This window comes from Littorina saxatilis, unplaced genomic scaffold, assembly GCF_037325665.1.
Source record: "Littorina saxatilis isolate snail1 unplaced genomic scaffold, US_GU_Lsax_2.0 scaffold_2095, whole genome shotgun sequence".
Classification (NCBI taxonomy): Eukaryota; Metazoa; Mollusca; class Gastropoda; order Littorinimorpha; family Littorinidae; genus Littorina; species Littorina saxatilis.
The window spans coordinates 2,776-17,983 of record NW_027128226.1 but is presented as its reverse complement, the minus strand read 5'-3'; the positions used below and the strand labels follow the sequence as shown (position 1 = coordinate 17,983).

Genomic DNA, 15,208 nt, shown 5'->3' with positions numbered 1-15,208 from the left:
CTTAGTTTGAGGAGACACGGAAGAAGTCTGTAAATGAGAAGTGACAACTGAAAACGTCAGATGGAATAGCAAGTATTGATTATGTATTTGTTCATCAGTTCGCTTGTTCGTGCCAAACTGTGTTATATCTTTGTGATTTTCATTATTTTGCAGATCTCGAAGTGCGTTTATGTCCGGTTATTTTCCATTTCACATCGGACTTCAGGTATATCACGTCCAAATAATGTCCATACGTTACTTGTATATTTGACCAAACTGTGACATTTGACACATATCGAGACAGACATTTTTCGTCTAATGCGGACAGTATCAACTGTCAATTCACGTCGTCCGATTGCAGTTTAGGGCGCACTGTTTTGACCTTGGTATTTCCCGACTGGTGTTTCTTAATCGGCCGTTCGGCCTTGACGTGTGGAAAAAATATGTGAGAGTTTCATTGGGTTGGTTCAAAACGAATTGTAGGTTATACCACCATAGTTTTTGCCTCCATGCGTATCTAGCTATGCAATATTTTGTGATGATATCGGCTGATTAATTGTGTCATTTGTTTTTCCTGATATTTTGTGTTGCTCGCTTTGCCATATTTTTAGTAGTGGTAGTGGTAGTAGTAGTAGAGTAGTTGTACAATTTGTAGTAGTAGTAGTAGTAGTGGTAGTAGTAGTAGTAATAGTAGTGGTAGTAGTAGTATTAGTAGTAAATAGTAGTAGTAGTGGTAGTAGTAGTAGTAGTGATAGTGGTAGTAGTAGTAGTAGTAAATAGTAGTAGTGGTAGTGGTAGTAGTAGTAGTAGTAGTAGTAGTAGTAGTAGTAGTAGTGGTAGTGGTAGTAGTAGTGGTAGTGGTAGTAGTAGTAGTAGTAGTAGTAGTAGTAGTAGTAGTAGTAGTAGTAGTAGTAGTAGTAGTGGTAGTGGTAGTGGTAGTGGTAGTAGTAGTAGTAGTAGTAGTAGTAGTAGTAGTAGTAGTAGTAGTAGTAGTGGTGGTAGTGGTAGTGGTAGTAGTAGTGGTAGGGGTAGTGGTAGTAGTAGTAGTAGTAGTAGTAGTAGTATTAGTAGTGGTAGTGGTAGTGGTAGTAGTAGTAGTAGTAGTAGTAGTAGTAGTAGTAGTAGTAGTAGTAGTAGTAGTAGTAGTGGTAGTAGTAGTAGTAGTAGTAGTAGTAGTAGTAGTAGTAGTAGTAGTAGTAGTAGTAGTAGTAGTAGTTGTGTCTGCGTGTGTACGTGCGTGCGTGTGCGAGTGTGTCTCTTTGTTGTGGAAATTGTACACTACATGTACACTCAGCGTCTCCCTTCCTCTTCTTATCACAATCTGTCTTTCCTCCTTTCTTATTCCGCAGCACCTGGTGATTCGCGGACAACAGCGGGTGGGCCTACCCACCAACCTCACCACCCTGCCCGAACAACTCAAGAAAGTGGGTTACGCCACTCACGCTATCGGCAAGTATGTTGAGTGGATTTATCTGGTGTATATATATAATACCCATGAGATATGGACAAATGTCACCCTTTTTCGTCATTTTAAGATGCAATGCGCATCAGAGCACTATTGAAGTAACGATTCGTCTTTTTGTCGCAGATGATGATAATATAATCAGTTCAGTGAGTCAATGTGCAGCACCCAACAAAATGTGATTACACTTTTCCGTATTCGGGACCTGATCGGGTACTTCTGCGCTGCTCTTACTTTGGATGTGTCCGTCTGACGCTGACCTACCCGAGCAATTATATAAAAAAGAATTCGTCGCAACGTTTTAGTATTCGGCGCCATGCAAGAAAGTCAATGAAACTTGGTATTTTTGTTTAATGGACAGACGATCGACCGAAGCCAGGCTGAAAGCCAAAGGGGATATGTTCAGCAAAATGCGAGAAGCATTTTCCAAAAAAGCTGTTGATGTTCAAAGATATACAAAGTCAGTTTTTAAAGACACAATACATTGCGATGTGTTGGGGTTGATAACATTTTTTTAAATGAAGAATGTCTCTTGAGACAGACAAACACACACATAAAGAAAGAAATAATCAAGAAAGAAAGAAAGAAAAAAGAAAGAAACAAAAAAGTTTGAAGATGGATAGTATCACTAAAGTCCCTTCCCTTGAACGGGTGGGTGGGTTGCGCGGGGGGGGGGGGGGGGTGAGCTTCTCCTTACTGATATACATTTTCCGCTTCATTGTTGTCTGTCAAATAGCAAACAAGGTTAATCCAAGTAACGTTCTTCTTGTTCTTCTTCTTCTTCTTCGTTCATGGGCTTAGACTCCCACGTTCACTCATGTTTTTAGCACGAGTGGATTTTTACGTGTATGACCATTTTTACCCCGCCATTCAGGCGGCCATACGCCGATTTCGGGGGAAGCATGCTGGGTATTTTCGTGTTTCTATAACCCACCGAACTCTGACATGGATTACAGGATCTTGTCCGTGCGCACTTGGTCTTGTGCTTGCGTGTACACACGAAGGGGGTTAAGTCGCTAGCAGGTCTGTAGATAAGTTGACCTGGGCGATCGGAACAATCTCCACTCTTAACCCACCAGGCGGCAGCGACCGGGATTCGAACTCACGACCTCCCGATTAGGAGACCGACGTCTTACCACTGCGCCACTTCGCCCGTCATGTAACGTTCAAAAACATGGAGTACAAACAATATGCACGGGCACCTCTACCTATTGCTCTTTATGGGAATCGAAAATGACACAACAGACACATAATAATTGAAATAAGGACATTCACTTAGTCTGTTTATGTCTTTAAAAAAGCAATTATGCTGAATGAACATTGAGCAACGTTAGCCAATCTATTTGTTTTAAATTATGTATAAGCGATTGTTTATCGAATGGACATTGGAATGTCCTGCTTTGAGCCATGCGAGTCAAACAAGCGGCTAGCCGAGGCTACAAAAGAGTGCGTGTTTGTGTACGTTCAATCGCTACAAATAACACAACATCTAACTACAATCGATCGATACATAAATGTTATTTGTACTGCAGTATACTGTTGACCAAAATATGACATTTTACACAGGTCTCGGCAGTCATTGTTCCCCTCGAACTGTTTAAACTGTCTTATTGTGGTCAAGAATACAAATAACATAATTTTAGTGTGTTTCTATGTTTTTGTTTCAGATGGCATCTGGGTTTCTGCAGCGTGAAGTACACACCGACGTACCGTGGTTTTGACACTTTCTTGGGATATCTCAATGGTGTAGAGGACTATTACACTCACTACATGGGTAAATTGTCCATTTTATCTATGAATGTACAATGTATACATTTAGACTCAAGACTCAACATTTTACTGTCCTTATAAAAACAAGAAAAATAGCCATGCAGTATCTGGCGGTTACAGACATAAAATACATCACATTTACTAAGAATTAATAATTGCACTTTAATATATTCATGCATTTGTCCATAGATTGATTGATTTATTGATATAATTTTGGATTACATTTTTCTATATGTTATCTTATTTACCTTTAGCTTATATGAATATATTATGTAATTATTTTGGCTTTTATGTTAAGATTGTAGAATAAGAAATCTCCGTTTGTAAGCCCTAGTATCTTATAAGAAAGCTGATTCCCACAACAACAACAACAAAACAACAACAAGGTAATATAATTATCAACATTGCACATCAGTAAACGCATATAGTGGCGTATTATTACCGTGTGAGGTTTTGGCGATGGGTCTATTCCGGAAGTGGAGGGGGCGAGCTCGCATGCGTGCGCTCGTTTATTATGTGTGTGAATTAATGTGTATACGGCAAATACAAATATTGTGCTAAATGTATCAGCTATATTTACACTACCATGATTTATCAGAATATGTGTGTCCGTTTGAACTATTTGGGCCAAATGAACAAAGAAAAAGAATCCCAACAATCGTTGACGTAAGCTAATTTGCATTCTTCTGAATACGAATACAGTACTACAGACACAAACACACACCAAAACAAGTCGCGTTAGGCGAAATTACTACATTTAGTCAAGCTGTCGAACTCACGGAATAAAACTGAGCGCACCGCATTTTTTCACCAAGACAATACAGCTTCGTCAATCCCCGCGAGTTGGAATCAGGAACCGACCAGGAATAAGATGAAATTGTTTTTAAATCGATTTCGGAAGTTTAATTTTAATCATAATTGTAATATTTTTAATTATTTCAGCTTTTTTTTAATCCGAAAATAACATATTTATATGTTTTTTAATCAGAAAGTATTGAAGAGTAATGTTTTTGGATCTTTTTACAGAACATAATCTTAATTACAATTTTCAGATTTTTAATGACCACACTGATTAATTAATTTTTAAGCCTCCAAGCTGAAATGCAATACCAAAGTCCGGCCTTTGTCGAAGATTGCTTTTCCAAAAGTTCAATCAATTTGCTTAAAACATGAAGGCGTGACAGTGACGCCTCAACTTTCACAAAAATCCGGATATGACGTCATCAAAGACATTTATTGAAAAAAATAAAAAATGTGGGGATATTATACCCAACAACTTTTATGTGAAGTTCTATGAAGATCGGTCTAATAGATTTCTCTGAATCGCTCTACACAGACACACAGACAGACACACACACCCACACACACACACACACACACACACAGACACACACACACAGACACACACACACACAGACACACTCATACAGACAGACACACACACAGACACATACACAGACAGACACACACACACACTCACACACACACACACACACACACACACACACACACACATACACACACACACACACACATGCACACACCACGACCCTCGTTTCGATTCCCCATCAAAACTTGACCAAATGTAAAACAAGAATAAGCTGATGGGACTTTACAGGAGAAAGCGTAGCACAGAATGAAGTCGACGTACAGTACATGTACATAGAGAATACTACATGGCTTGCTGTGTCCTACCAGATTTACACGAGTTTTTTTAAATTTTATTTAATATTGAACTGCGAGCAAAAGCGAGCTGTTCACTATTTGAAAAAGCAACGAGTGTACATCTGGTACGACACAGCAAGCCATGTAGTAATGTGTTTATCCTACATACTGTACCTACGTGTAATTTACTCAAAAAGTCCTGCAGTCGAGGCAGCTCTTCTAAAGCCTCGTGCAATCTATGACATCAAAGCAAAGAAACGTCACTCTGAAAGTGTGGCGTAACGTGTTAGTTCTAAAAATTCATTAAGAGGAATTAGCGAGCACAATTTTTTTTCCGTAATGACGTTTGCTTGACATGATCTCATTTACATGATATACACACGTGTGATTTGAACGATTATTATCTCACGAGTGTCTCTCTCACGTATGTAGGATAATCTTTGTATAAACAAAATCAAAAAACAAGAAAGGTAGGTTGTTGGAACGTTTGTTATTGACAAAACAATACATTCACAAATATATCGACCCAACGGTCTTTTAAGTTTTTAAGTTTTCAAATTCATTCGCTTGCGGCTTCGTGGCAGGCGGAAGGAAAAATCAGATAAGTTTTCGTTATTGTTTGTCTGTGCACTTAAAAGACCGTTGGGTCGATATAATTTGTGAATGTATTGTTTTGTCAATAACAAACGTTCCAACAACCTACCTTTCTTGGTTTTTTTATTCTGAATTTTGGAACGTTGGCAGTCTCTTTGTTTTTGGGTTTGTATACACAAGTTTCCAAGGACTGATACAGGGATATCTGCTTTCACTTTACTACTGCCAATGGTTTTAATAAAAGTAACCACACTTCTTAACCACTGGTTCATGTTCGGTTTTCTCTTGTGCTTCAGCAGCAAACACACTGTATAAAAATGCATACGTGCTATGGCTCATACACAACATGAGATCCGCAAACATACTATTCACATGCCAGTTTTTTTTTTTAAATTGCAAAATGTTACGTACATTCTAAACCTCAAAGAACGTGATTGTATAAATGATAATGAAGGGGGGAAAATACAAGTCCAAGTCAGAACTGTTGTAATCATCTCAGTTCTAACAAGGATTCATGTTTGATTGGACAGACAATGGCCTGGATTTCCGGAAGAATGAGACTGTGGACAGAGAAGACAGTGGAATATACTCCGCGGTGAGTACAAATATGTTTACGGTCTGCTCCCAAGCTCTCAAGAGTTACAATGACCCAGCGGAGTCTCTAAACCAACGCCATGACTCTACTTGACAGCAACCTCCAGCTCTGGTGCCTTGGTGACTATTGGAGCTCGAGCACGACAGCCACACCTCCTTTGCGGCGACCGTTTTTCCTTTTTTACATTTGTTTGTATTTAATTTTTATTTTTTAAATCGTCTTAAATCGGGGTAATAGCCGGGAACATGCCCCTAATTGGTTAACCGTGAGGGCGTTAAGAAACACGTATCACCATCTCATCAACCCATTTCTGTTGTGTGTGTTATTTTTTTTTAGATGTTTCTACATACTGTTGTTGTCATTGTTGCCGATGAGAGGGGGGGGGGGGGGGATGTTAGATGCATCGAAATCAGTTTTCCATTGAATGCATGCCGTTCGATCTATAATAGAGTTTTGGGCATTGAAAGTACAATTGTTGTTTAACTGTCGTTTTAATAGTAATACTAATAATCGAATATTTATATTATTATTATTATTGTGATCATTTTTTTTATATAGTGCTCCCCTACAGCTCGAAGCGCTTTATATGTATTGATATTCGATATTCAATATCGATATCGAACATATTCCAAACTTGTCGCCAAATCGGGTTATATTTTCGCTAAAAAACAAACTTTCAAAAACCATGAATTTGATGATGTGTCCGTAATCTGTATTCATTTAGTTAAGCAAAAACAAAAATGTGCCACCTTAATTGACATGGTTCAGAAAGTTATGGTAACAAGAAATTCCTCCGAGGTAGGAAAAACACCCCCGTTGGTCAAAGGGAAATAACCATTCTCACTGCCACCAACTGAGAAGGTTATTTCCCTTTGACCATTAATATGTCCCTCTATAAGTCCTTGTAGAATCTTAATCCACCAATAACTCCCTAACCGTGTGTGTTTGTTAGGACCGTCTCAGGAATGTATAGAACCTGTTCACCAAGTTTGGTGACGATCGGTCCGTTCATTCTTGAGATCTATATGCGAACACAAACACACAAACAAACAAACAAACAAACAAACAAACACATCGACCGAATCCTATACACACCCCTATACCGGGGGTGTAAAAATGCGAGATACACTGTTGCAGCGTTCCGAAAGATACCCATGTGGTAGAAGTCACATCACTGGAATATTTCGTAGTTTGACATCAAATGCAATTGCAGGTGTAATTGCTGCTCATATGAACTTATGTTTACAACAGAACGCATACTGTATTAGTAGAAATGTTGGACGGATAACAAATGTTGTACCAACCATTGTTACCATCTTAAATTATGTTCAACATTTTTTTAAATTGAGGGTGCAAAACATTTCTTTTGCTTATACCGTATTTGGTGTAATGTCTTATGTCTCACCAGTACCTGTATGCTAACCGCGCAATGGATATCATGAGGGCACACGACAAGTCAAAACCACTGTTTCTCTATCTTATGTCTCACCAGTACCTGTATGCTAACCGCGCAATGGATATCGTCAGGGCACACGACAAGTCAAAACCACTGTTTCTCTATCTGCCTTTTCAGTCCGTCCACGAACCACTTCAGGTGATTAGAATAAAAAACAAAAACAAGAACAAAAACAACAACAGCAACAACGACGACGACGACGACAATAACAACAACAACAACAACAACAACAACAACAACAACAACAACAACAACAACAACAACAACAACAACAACATCGTGCGCGCGAGATAGAGTGATAGAGTGAAAGGGGAGGAAAGAAGTAGAATATGTCGTATGCACGAGTGTGTGTGTGTGTGTGTGTGTGAGAGTGTGTTTGTGTGTGTGTGTGTGTGTGTGTGTGTGTGTGTGTGTGTGTGTGTGGGGTGTGTGTGTGTGTGTGTGTGTGTGTGTGTGTGTATGTGTGTGTGTGCGTGTGTGTGTGTGTGTGTGTGTGCCAGCGTGCGCGCGCGCGTGTGTGTGAGTGTGTGGGCGCGCGCGCGCGCGTGTGTGTGTGTGTGTCGTGTGTGTGTGGGTGTGTGTGTGTGTGTGTGAGAGAGTGTGTTTGTGTGTGTATTAGAAAATTATGCAAAACCATCTTGGTCAGTTGATAAAATGTTGTGATGTTCTATATATTTGTTCCTCTTCAAACATGACAGGTCCCCCCTCAATACGAGGACAGGTACTGCTCGCAGACCTCCAACCACGACCGCAAAACAAAATGCGGTAAGATTATTATCTCCACCTTCAATAGACGAGACGATGGTCAGAAAAAAACTCGTGTCGAAGTTTGTAGACCTATGGCATGTGGAAGAGTCGTATTCCTTGAACGTGAGACAAGATACATTCTTAACTGACGTGTTCCACTGTTTAACACACTGTCTGTAACCAGTTTTGAACACTGTGAAGTAGTATACAATCCTACTGGCAAAAGTAGCACACATTGTAGAAGCTATTCAATGTTTACCGAGTGTGCTACTTTTGCTTGTATAATTAGCCCACAATGTGTTCACAACTTTTTTTTTCAAAAGTGGAACACTTCAATTTGCAGTGTAGCTATTAATAGTTCATAGGAAATTACTAGAGGACTGATGACACACCATTTACATTGCAGTGCTTAATGAACCCCGTCCGCTGTGTTTTCGAAAGTAAAAGACATGATGTCGAGAGGATCATGAAAACCCAGACAGGTTGACTTTCGGAATTTATCTATATCCCGCAACATTAGACCTCTTCCACGAAGCAGCATGTCATTGAAACGGCATGACACAACTAGTATACATTTAACTGTATTATGGTTTTTATTATGAAACACAATTTTGTTCATACGCTCTCATTTTAAACAAATCACTGTCATTAAGAGAAACAATTCAAGCTTTGCAACTCTACAGCAAGAATGCATATAATTCCAGTGAATATCTTCTGGCTTCATGTTTCTAGTTGTGCCTTGGAGAGAGAGAGAGAGAGAGAGAGAGAGAGAGAGAGAGAGAGAGAGAGAGAGAGAGAGAGAGAGAGAGAGAGAGAGAGAGAGAGAGAGAGAGAGAGAGAGAGAGACTGATCAAGACAGAGTGATTGAGAGAGAGAAAGGGGGGGGGGGGGGAGGTTAGCGGCACAGGAAAAAATACAGAGTTATAGGACAGAGAAAGACATACATACAGATAAACAAACAGGCAGACAGACAGAGTGTGTCGCAGCCTAATTTGGAGACAGTCCTCTTCCTGTTTATGAATATCTAACAGGTATGGTAGCCATAATGGATGAAGCCATTGGCAACATAACACAAGTACTAGAAGCTGAGGGTTACATGGACAATTCTCTACTTATCTTCACAACTGATGTAAGTATATCTGTGAGTGAGAACAATAATTCGGGGCATAATTAATGAAGGTTGACTTTGGTAATTAAATACCTTTGGGTATACAGTAGGCGTAGAAAGATCATTGTTAAGATTAATTTGCTTATTTAAATCCGGAGCTTCTGCTATTATTCTTAATAAGCAAAATATGTCCCCAATCTTGACCGATCATACGGAGTTTATTAACTATTAAAGTACACCATGTCACTTTTTGGACCAACCAGAATTGATTCCAGGTGACCTGCTAAAAGTTGTTCAGCTCGCTGTTCCCAGAGCTTCATTTCTGCTATTTTAGCTGCAGGCTATTTTTAGCACCCATCCTTTCCCCACAGCAGAGATAACACAGCAGAAGGCCAATCTCCCAGTATAGCGCGGAAGCCGTTGGGTATAACAGGCAAACGAGCTTAACAGTGTGCTGGCTGTAGCTGTTGGTAGCCAAACTATTCCATCTGCTGGGCTATTTTTAACTCACACTAAAGCACAAGCTGGGAACAGCCGTGTCAGGTAAAGTCGGGACCCTTTTGTGTTTATCACATTAACAAATAACAATTCTGAATTAAAGATCGTTCTGGTGAATTTTCATGGGGATGTGCACTTTATTGTGTTATGAGTATGGTAAAGCAATTCTTAGTACCCCTTGAGCCAAAACTGGAGGGATCTTAATCACAGGATTACTTCGGATTTTAGTTTCGTCGCATTTTTACCGTAAACTCATTAGTTCTAGTATGCTGACTCTTAGCATCTCTGATGTTTCCAAGCTTTTCCGACTTGAACCTTTTTCTAGTTTTTACCTCTCTTGTTTTACTTCCACCATAACTATAGCGTGGGCCTTTCCTGGCGTTGTTCTTAACTAACTTTTCTGGTCAGAATATTTTCTGAGTTGAGTATTTAGTGGTGTAACATTTCCCTTGTTTTCCAGAACGCAGGTTTGGTCAGAATATTGTCTTGGTCGAGTATAATTGTAGTGGTGTAACTTTCCCCCTCTTGTCTAGAATAGTTTCTTGGTCGAGAATGCTGTGGTGTAACGTCCAGAACGTAGATCTGGTCAGAATATTGTCTGGGTCGAGTATGTAGTGCTGTAGCGTTCCCCATTTTGTCCAGAACGTATGGGTGGTCAGAACAGTTTCTGGTATGAGTGTGAATATATTTTGGGTTGAGTGTTTATAGGGATGTTTCATTTTCCATGTTATCCAGAACGTAAGTCGGGTCAGAATATTGTCTCGGTTGGGTGTGTGGTGGTGTAACGTTTTCCATGTTGCCGAGAACGTAGATCTGGTTAGAATATATTCCGTGTTGAAAATGAGTATGAGTGATCAGAATATGTTATGGGTCGAGTATGTAGTGGTGTAACTTTGCCCCTCTTGTCCAGAACGTAGGTCTGGTCAGAATATTGTCTGTGTCGAGTATGTTGTGGCGTACCGTACGTTGTTCTGTTGTCCAGAACGGAGGTCCGGTGTGGCATGCAGGGATAAACTGGCCGTTACGTGGGGCCAAGGCCACACTATGGGAAGGAGGGACCCGAGGTGCGGGCTTTCTCTACAGCAAGAAATACCTCGGCCACAGGGCTGGCCAGGTCCACGAGGGGTAAGGAGTCGTACGGGCAATATAGAATCCAAAAGCAGGAATGGTAGGTCATTGGAACTTTTAATTTATAACAAAGCAAAACGTTGCAATCACTGCGACCCAATGGTCTTTACAGGTGGACCAACTGATACACACTCATCAAACAAATAATGAACTTAACTTGGAAAATGTTCCTCGAACAACGTTGGTTTCACGGTTTAGGTTCTAATAACACTTGTCTCCATTTGTTGTACAGAATGATGCACTCTGTGGATTGGTTCCCCACAATCATGTCTCTGGTTGGTGTACAGAATGATGCACGCTGTGGATTGGTTCCCCACCATCATGTCTCCATTTGTTGTACAGAATGATGCACGCTGTGGATTGGTTCCCTACCATCATGTCTCTGGTTGGTGTACAGAATGATGCACGCTGTGGATTGGTTCCCCACCATCATGTCTCCATTTGTTGTACAGAATGATGCACGCTGTGGATTGGTTCCCCACAATCATGTCTCTGGTTGGTGTACAGAATGATGCACGCTGTGGATTGGTTCCCCACCATCATGTCTCTGGTTGGTGTACAGAATGATGCACGCTGTGGATTGGTTCCCCACCATCATGTCTCTGGTTGGTGTACAGAATGATGCACGCTGTGGATTGGTTCCCCACCATCATGTCTCCATTTGTTGTACAGAATGATGCACGCTGTGGATTGGTTTCCTGTACCATCATGTCTCTGGTTGGTGTACAGAATGATGCACGCTGTGGATTGGTTCCCTACCATCATGTCTCCATTTGTTGTACAGAATGATGCACGCTGTGGATTGGTTCCCCACCATCATGTCTCTGGTTGGTGGAAAGATACGTAAGTACTTGTTCTTGTCCGTGTATTTGTCGTCGTCGGCATCACCACCACCACCATCATCATCATCATCATCATCATCATCATCATCATCATCATCATCATCATCATCATCATCATCATCATCATCATCATCATCATCATCATCATCATCATCGTCGTCGTCGTCGTCGTTGTCGTCATCATCATCATCATCATCATCATCATCATCATCATCGTCATCATCATCATCGGCATCATCATCGTCGTCATCATGATCATGATCATGATCATCATCATGATCATGATCATGATCATGATCATCATCATCTAAGTTTCATCGTCGTCGTCGACATGTTTTCCTCGACATACCCCCCCCCCCCCACACCCACCACCCAAGACCCCCCCACCCCCGGAAAAGATGTACAACTTTAAAAGGAGATCAATGTTTGTTTTAACAACATTTAAAGTAACAAGGGTTGACAAACAGGACCTTGTTAGAACTTTTATTTTTCAGTGATAGACCTAAATATAAATAGTTGCGGTATAGCAATATCGGTTGAAGATACGGTTAAAATACAAAAAACAACAACACCCTAACCTAGTCTCCATTTGCAGCAAGTATTGATCATTGACATTGTATAACTATGTTTTAGTATGTGAAATCCGTACTTTTCACTGTTATGGTATTTAAACTTCCCGTTTGTATGCCTGCATTTTTCAAGTTACTGTTTGCAAAGTTAGGTCATTCATACTGAAACCTCAAACTTTGAATATTCTAATGAAGTTCAGTTCAGTTCTTGTGCTCTTTTTGCTGATAAAAAAACCCATGCAGGAATGTAATTTCTCAGATTGAGATAATAAATTTAATTTGATTTTATTTCATGTTGTTTTATTTTATTTGAATCTACGATCACGCGCTCTACATACTACACTATCGTCACAGCCTGAGTCAGTCAATCTGAGTCATTTGTAAACGGGTCTCCCAATCCCCATACAGAGTTTGACTACAACATAGACGACCCGCATCATCATGCTGCAATAACTGTTACTGCTTGTCACAGCTGACGGTATAGACGGAGTGAGCCAGTGGCAGTCATTGGGCAACGGGTCTCCCAGCCCCCGTACAGAGTTTGTATACACCATGGTCATGCTCATGCTGCAATAACTGTTACTGCTTGTCACAGCTGACGGTATGGACGGAGTGAGCCAGTGGGAGTCATTGGTCAACGGGTCTCCCAGCCCTCGCACCGAGTTTGTCTACAACATGGACGACATTCCCCAGTTCAGCGCAGCTATCCGGAGCGGAGACTGGAAGCTGATTCAAGGAGTACCTGGCTCTTATAACGGGTGGTATCCTGTACCCGGGGTGGCTGCTAGGACAGAAGGTGATGGTTTTCAGACTGTGGATGAAAACGTGCCAGGCCCTAACGACCTTCAGCTGTACAACGTCAAAGGTATACTCTCTGTTGTTTGAGCAATAGACTTCAGAAAGCATTTTCCCCGTAAAGAGAGCTATAAGCATTTGTTGGTACCCTTGGTTTCTTTGAAAGATGTAACATTTTCTTGGTGTCTTTCTGGTGTGTAGCTGGGATTTGTTGTGACAATTACTGTTGCTGTTTTCAAAAACAACAACAACAGTGTTCGCTGGACATAACATTTACAAAGACAATAACAGTTTGTAAATTGTTTTAGTCTCTACCTCATACCTCAGCCTCCACGCCTGTTTTGCGCCCCCCCCCCCCCCCCCCTCTCTCTCGAAGACGTTTACAAGTTCAGTTCAAAGCAATCTCCCTTCAGTTGCGGTCAGTAAATCAAAAAATATATTATTTTTATTTGCACAGAGGATCCCACAGAACGCAATGACGTCAAGAACAAGTTCCCGGATGTTCTGGCCAAGATGAAAGCGAGGCTGGATCAATGGCGGCAGACCATGGTACCCGCTAATTTCCCGCCTGATGACCCCGCCTCCAACCCTGACCTTTTTAACGGAGTCTGGGGACCCGGATGGTGTTGAGATTACGTCATGGCCTGTGTCACGAACTGAAAACTCTGCCTGAACAATCCCTCTCAATGCGGTCAATGCTCATGCGCTAACATGGGGAGATTAATCAGGTCGTGAACAACCTAACCCTAACCCTAACCCTAACCCTAACCCTAACCCATGGTTCGTTCGTTCAAAGGATCGCATTTTATAAGTCCAAGATTAGCGCATGCGCATTGACAGCATCGAGAGGGATTGTTCAGCAGAGTTTTCAGTTCGCGACACCGGTCCACTTGCTTTTCTTTGTGCAATCGTTTATGAAATTAGAAATAAAAGAAACCCAAGAAAAGTAGGTTATTATAACGTTTAGTAATTGAAAAAACAAAACGTTACATTTACAGTATTTTTGTTTCAATCATATTGTTGTCAATTATCAAAAGTTCCAATAACCTACCTTTTTGAGGGTTGAAATTCTGATTGTTAGTACGTTAGAAGTTTGTCTGTTTTTTTACTTTTATTCAATTAAAAGGTTTGCATCTGTGATAACAAAGTGTATGTATCTTCTGTGAAAGCTTCTATATATATATACGACTTGTGTCTGTCTGTGTGTCTGTGTGTGTGTCTGTGTGTGAGTTCGCGATGCACGGCCAAAGTTCTCGATGGATCTGCTTCAAATTTGGTGGGCATATTCAGGTAGACCCGGGACAGGACACAACCTGGTCGATATTTCAACACGTGCTCTCAGCGCGCAGCGCTGAACCGATTTTGGTTCCACCTCAGCTATTTTGGTTCCACCTCAGCTACCCGGGCCCCCATACCGACACACCAAAGCCAAAGTTCTCGGTGGATCTTTTTCAAATTTGGACACCGTATTCAGCTACACCCCGGACACAATATCATCGATGAGATATTTCAACACGTGCTCTCAGCGCGCAGCGCTGAACCGATTTTGGTTTTTGTGTTCATTTCACCATTATAAGTAACTCTTCCTTATCTTCTCATCTTCTCCAGGTTTTCAGCGTTTACCTCCCTTCCTTCGTATGGTGCACTATAGTATGAGTGGGGCGTCTTCGGATATTCCCGGCGTTCTGTTACTATTTTTAGAAGGTCACCGCAGTGTCCAGAACGTAAATTGGACCCGTAAATTATCCTCACTGTAAAAGTGCAAAGGTCGAATCAATTTATAGCCACGCGAAAAATACACTGTCATCTATCTCTCTATAGATACGGCTTCTCTGTGTTTGTGTGTGTGTGTGTGTGTGTGTGTGTGTGTGTGTGTCTCTCTATGTGAGCAACACCTGGGGATTGTTCAGTTCTGTTTGTGATGTGGTCTGGCGGCTTTTGTGTATTTGTATGTACTGGCCTTCCTTTGAGAAGCAATAACCGTTCAAAAGGGCTTAGAG

General features: G+C 41.0%; 1 protein-coding gene across 1 annotated transcript; it reads left to right on the top strand.

The window, feature by feature from the left end:
• Positions 1-153: 153 nt before the first annotated feature.
• On the top strand, positions 154-14,656 carry LOC138956589 (arylsulfatase I-like; the record flags this gene model as incomplete). Its single annotated transcript, XM_070327910.1, is given in 11 exon segments — positions 154-205; positions 1,329-1,432; positions 3,109-3,215; positions 6,001-6,065; positions 7,558-7,659; positions 8,220-8,286; positions 9,300-9,397; positions 10,857-10,999; positions 11,787-11,845; positions 13,009-13,278; positions 13,666-14,656. Coding segments are annotated over 11 exon segments (1,240 nt in total), but the record flags the coding sequence as incomplete, so codon positions are not given.
• Between the last annotated feature and the right edge of the window lie 552 nt (positions 14,657-15,208).